The sequence below is a fragment of the Vanellus vanellus genome, assembly GCF_965231255.1.
Source record: "Vanellus vanellus genome assembly, contig: HAP1_SCAFFOLD_110, whole genome shotgun sequence".
Classification (NCBI taxonomy): domain Eukaryota; kingdom Metazoa; phylum Chordata; class Aves; order Charadriiformes; family Charadriidae; genus Vanellus; species Vanellus vanellus.
Window position 1 is genome coordinate 155,737 of NW_028127815.1, and position 5,796 is coordinate 161,532.

At 47.2% G+C, this 5,796-nt stretch overlaps 1 protein-coding gene across 1 annotated transcript; it reads left to right on the forward strand.

Annotated features, from left to right (window-relative positions):
* Positions 1–3,997: 3,997 nt before the first annotated feature.
* On the forward strand, positions 3,998–4,930 carry LOC309684950 (olfactory receptor 6E1-like; the record flags this gene model as incomplete). The annotated part of the gene is made up of 1 exon (XM_082500785.1): positions 3,998–4,930. One exon carries the CDS (start codon positions 3,998–4,000, stop codon positions 4,928–4,930), a length of 933 nt encoding a protein of 310 aa, XP_082356911.1.
* Positions 4,931–5,796: the final 866 nt, after the last annotated feature.

Here is a 5,796-nt window from a genome sequence, read left to right on the forward strand (position 1 = left end):
AGCCCTCCCTCGGCAGATCCCACCACCTTTCAGGCACACTAGCTGAAGGGGGGTTTAGCAGGTGGGTGGGACAAGACAATCTCCAGAGACCCCCTCCAAAACCCTACCGGTGTGATCCTGGGATTCTGTGAGTGATCTGGTTTGAGCCAGTGCACCTGAAGGAATTTTTTCCTGGATGATATTTACGTTCACTCTTGGCTCTAGTTAAGGTCTGACCCACGCTTTAACTCCAGATGAGCTTTTCTGTCAAAAACAAGAGCATTTTTCCTTTCCCACTTGGGTTCTGATAGTGACTCCCAGAAACCCTGGCCACCTTTATCCTCCACAAGACAGCTTGCTTCCAGACACCGCTCCCCTGACTGAAGAGAGCTGAGGTTCCTCACTGGTGCCTACCTCAGGCTGGTGGCAGCTGAAGAAGTGTGTCCTGATCAACCTGTGCAGGTACAGTCTGGAGAGTCAGGCCCGGCAAGGAGTCAGAGCCCATTTTGCCAAGTTGTACCATGCTGTTCCTCCAGGAGTTCCTCAGCTCTTGCAACGTTGAGGTCTATGGTCAGCAGGGCCCTGTGAGCCTTGTGCAGAGGGCAGGAGAGAGCCAGTCAGCCTTCTCCAGCCCATGAGTCTCTCTAGGAGAAGACCCAGGTCTGCCTTACGCACTGGTTCTATCCAGCTCCTGGACCCTGGTCTTCATGGTGTCCTCATTGCCTGCACCCGGGCATTGGAGTCCAGGATGTTTGCAGCCCTGCTCCAGTTGCTGGAAGACAGACCTCGTATCCTCCTCACCGGTGATTCCAGCTTGAAGTTCACTGCCATTCACACATGCCCACTAAGAACAGAGGATGCGCCCGCACAGAGGTAGTTGGAAATCGGCTCCAATGAGAACACGGGACACAGGCTACTGCAGGGCTCCATCAGAGAAGCCTGCTGACTAGAAACCTGTTTCCACTCACACGGTCCCTTTTTCCCCCTTTGCTCTGTTTTCCTATTTTGTTGCCAAACCACTTTCCTGCTGGTTCTGTTTTCCTTTACACTCAAAAGGAGTTTTCCAGGGCTACACACAACAGGGACTTATCCAAGAGTCCCGATTTCAGTATATAAATAGCAAAACACGGATTATGGTGCTGTAGGCATCCTAGTCAAGGGAAGGCTTAAAGGGAAATTGCAAGGAGACTTTTGCAATGGCTCTTCTGTAGAAGAGATGCTTCTGAAATGATCATAGAATCATAGAGTGATAGAGGTTGGAAAAAGCCTTTAAGATCATCGAGTCCAACTGTTAACCTAACACTGCCAAGTCCAGCAGTTAATTTTGAAGGTGACTCATTTTGGCTCATTTTGGAGTGGGTTAATTTTGAAGGGGGTGACTCAACTCAATCCTTTGGTTCCATGTCAATCCCCTCTCTCAGACCAGTGTCTCCTCTTGCCGATGTAGATGATGAGTTGGGAGGGTCCCTGGACCACCCAGGGGATTAATGACTGAAGTGCTCTGGCTGCACACTTGCACAGGCTTGATGCCCAGCTACACCACCATGAGAAATGTAACAGAATTCATACAGCTTTTGCCAGAAATATCAGTTCCTAGCTGACAGTCCAGAATACCCATGCAAGCCAGCATGACTGGAGAGGCATTTCCTGAGTCTGAAGACAAGTGGGCTGGATCAATATTTGTTTCATGCCACTGGGTAAAAACACAGAGAAAAGCAGAATCCTTACAGAGGGCAGTTCTGGTGTCCCATTTCAAGAAGGAAGAGGAAGCCCAAGAAAAGGGAAGGAAGGGTCAAAAACACAACAAGGTATTAGTTACCCTTGTCATGCATTCAACTGACTGGGTACTGAAATGGATCCTCACAACTGTACCACATCTTTCCTGAAGACCTTTCCAGTCATTCCAGAGTGGAAAGTCCTCCTTTTCACACCGCTGCTGGTGTTTTATCTGCTCACTGTCACGGGGAATGCAGTCACCATTGCCGTCATTTGACTCTGCCGCTAGTACCACACCCCCATGGATCCCTTCCTCAGCACCTTGTCCTTCTTGGCCATTTGGTTCACTTTGGTCATTCCCCTAACATGTTTGGCAGTCTCTGTGGCTGCTTACAAGTCACAGACCTTCTCCTCTGTCTTCCTGGGCCCAGCTGAGTTTAACCTATGTGCTGGGATGTGTTTCCTTTGCTGCAGTGCCACTTGCAACCCCTCATACTACTCTGTCCTTACGAACTCCTGGTTGTGCTCCATGCTCATCTTTAGCTGCTGGGCAATGACAACTCTATCCATGCTCAACCCACCAACTTGTATGCCATCGGACCCTCTGTACCCAGTGTAGAGACTGCTTCTTCTGCGGCATTGTCCCTTTGCCGGGAGCACCCCGCGTGGGCTCCAGCTACTATGAAACATGAGCGTTGCTCTCTCCTCTTATTTTCAGATAATTTAGGTGTCACCCAACAGATTAAGAACACACAACCCTTTGGGTATTGAACTGACCCAGAAAATGGAAACTGGGACTGTGACCTCTGATTCACTGACTCACTATGCTCATCCTGCTGTAGGTGACTGAGCCTGAGCCGCATCCAGCCAGTGGTTTAACCTCAGAAAGTTTTCCAGGCACAGCCAGTGCAGAAATTCCCCTGTGCCAGACTAGAGGCAAAGAACAAGCCAGGCGATTGGGTTCTAAGACAAGCCTGAGCCCCAAGGTCAAATGTCCATGCAAGCATGGGGCACCACCCTATACTGAACTTCCCATTTTACTCCTTGGGTAAGTGCTACCCATTCTGCCCTGGGACAGAGCCTGCGGGGACAACACAGGCTGTGGAGAAGCTTTGCATCCCTGCTTCAAACCCACCAACTCCTCCCCTCCCTCTCCTCCCCTTCCATTTTGAATCATCCTAATTTGGGGGGTCATCTGCTCTGCTTCTTTCTATGTCTAAAAGCAAATGCAAAGATGAAGGGAAAAACATCAGTCTTTAATGCGCTATTTTTTCTTGTGCTTCCTTCTGTTAGATGTGTATTTTGATGTAAAAAAAGAAAACCCACTAAGTTAATGAGTCAGATTTGAGACTCGAATAATGAGTTTCATGTACTTCGTTGCAGGTGCCTATGAGAACTTGCTTCCCCAAGGCTCCCTCTACAGTCAATGGAGACACAAGAAAATGCTAGAGGCTGGGTCCTCCCAACCTATAACTGGCATGCCAAAGAAAGATTACAAATCTCTTCCAGACACTCTTCTCTTGCCCTGCATTTAGGTCAGGACATGTGGTAGTAATAGCAATGAGCCGCTGTTTGGAAACCACTGCATTTCGGCCCAGACGAATGTCAGAGGAGACCGTGTGACAGAGTGTGTGGAACCATGGTAAATTTCAATCATTATTTAGAATACGGAAGAAGACAAGTTCTATGTGGTCCCTATTCCACCCACTCCCCCTTTCCTGAAGAAACAGAGAGCCAGAATCTGTGGAGGAGAACAGGGGATTACAAAAGAGGTGCTTGATATTACTTGGTTTGAAATCAACAAATCCTCAGGGATTCCTAGCCCAAAAAGGCAAGTACTGAAAAGTACAAAAAAGAGCTTTCAACATACACATTTGATTTGATTTGATTTGATTTGATTTGATTTGATGGTTTAGCATTTGTGCAATAGAAGTGATGAGTTTGGCACATAGGTATGACAGATGTATGCAATAGGTCTGAGTGAATTTGGAATTTCCCAGGAATGGGCTGAAATGGCTAAAAGCCTCTTTAAAATCTTCTGTTCTGCAGAAAGAACCCTTTGTGAGTGTTTGAAAAAGGTAGAAAGAAGATGACAAATACTCTGGGGACTCTAACTAAAATGTAAAACATAAAAGCCAGGGTGTGAGAAATGCTTGAAGGACTATCTCTGTGTTCTATAGGAAGACTGCAGGAAAGCAAAGGCGTAGAAGAGGAAGGATAGACCTTGTCATCCAGACCATGAAATTATCACACTTGGCTTTGTGCCGTGTTCCTGTCTCGGCAGGATGAACTGAAATTCAGCATGGGACCAGAAAATGAAACTGCAGTTACTGAGTTCATCCTCGAGGGTTTCTCGGGGCTTGATCAAAGACTACAGCTATTTCTCTCTCTGGTCCTTCTGCTCATATACCTGACAACAGTGATGGGGAACACAACCATCATTTTCCTCATGTGTGTGGATCACCGCCTGCAAACCCCCATGTACTTTTTCATCAGCAACCTGTCCTTCCTGGAAATATGGTTTATGTCCTCCACGAGCATCAAATTGTTTGTGATCCTGAGTTCTGGTAGGAGAACAATCTCACTAAGCAGCTGCTTTGCCCAATCCTATTTCTATTTTGCCCTGGGCTGTACAGAGTTTGTTCTACTTGTTGTCATGTCCTTTGACCGCTATGTTGCCATCTGCCAGCCTTTGCGTTACACTGCCATCATGAAGCCTCAGCTCTGCGTCCACCTGGTTCTTGCTGCTTGGGTCATGGGCATCACACTCTTGACTTACCGTCCGGTCCTCCTCTACAAGCTGACTTTCTGTGGTTCGAACAAGATCCATCATTTTTTTTGTGACAACTCCCCCTTATTCAAATTGTCCTGCTCTGACACCAGCCTGATTTGGAAAATAGACTCGGTTTTATTATCATTTGTTGTTCTCAGTTCCTTATGTTTAACTCTGGCGTTTTACATAGGCATCCTTTCCTGTATTCTACACCGCCCAGCAGCCTCCGGCAGGAAAAAAGCCTTTGCTACATGTTCTTCTCATCTCACCACCTTGGCCATTGTATACGGGAGCTGCATTGCTCTCTATGTGCATCCTTCAGGAGATGTTTCCTTGGAGGCAAACAGAATGGTAGCTTTGCTGAACACTGTCCTGTACCCATTCTTAAATCCATTCATCTACAGTCTTAGAAACAAGGCTGTGATACTGGCCCTGAATGAAGCCATTGCCCGTGCAACATGATAGCTTTTCCCTCAATCACGATGCCTTTCTGGACAGCAGCTCCAATGATCTGCTCTCCTATGTTAAATAATACCAATGAATATGCATGTAACCGCCAAACACAGATGTCTCAGGAGATTTATGTTCTCATTGGATTGTTTTAGGTTGAGTGATAAGAAGCTCATCTGCAACTGAAGAAGGCACAAGCAATGTCAGGGGTGTAACTCACTTAATGTCCTGCTCCCCGACCCACCATAGCAGAGCCACCAGCTCATCAAGAACCCAACTCCAGAAATCGAGAAGAGCACAGAGGCACAGTGGCAGATGGAAACCCCAATTACAGACTCCTGAGGAACGAACATCTCAGCTCAGCTCCTTCCAGGGCTGCCCTGGAACAGCCATCAGCCCCGGGTGTGAAACCCATCAAGATGAATCACAGAGAGCAGCTCTCTGGATCACCATTTGGACTACGGGGATTGTTTCCTAGGGCTGTAGGACACATTATGGGTACGCTCCTTTTGATGCAGCCCAGGATGTGGTTGGCTTTCTGGGCCAGTAGTTCCCTGAGCTGCACTTTTGGCCTCCTTCAAAGTTGGGTCCAACACTTGATTGTCCTCTCTCACGAGACCTCTACAAATCCAATGACCTTTCAAAGATGATATTCCACAGAAGTATAGATCTTCCCCTGTGACTTCATTGCCACTATTCTGCCTGTTAATAAAGTGGTTTTAATTTCCCTCAACTTTCAGACATGTATCACCTGTTTATATACAATGACCATTTCTAAAGTCAGCTTTTCAGATGCAGACTGTCTCGACAAAGGCCTTTTCTATTGCACTCCACTTTTCTCCTGCCCTTCCTCTTTGGTCATTCAGATTCCTGTCACC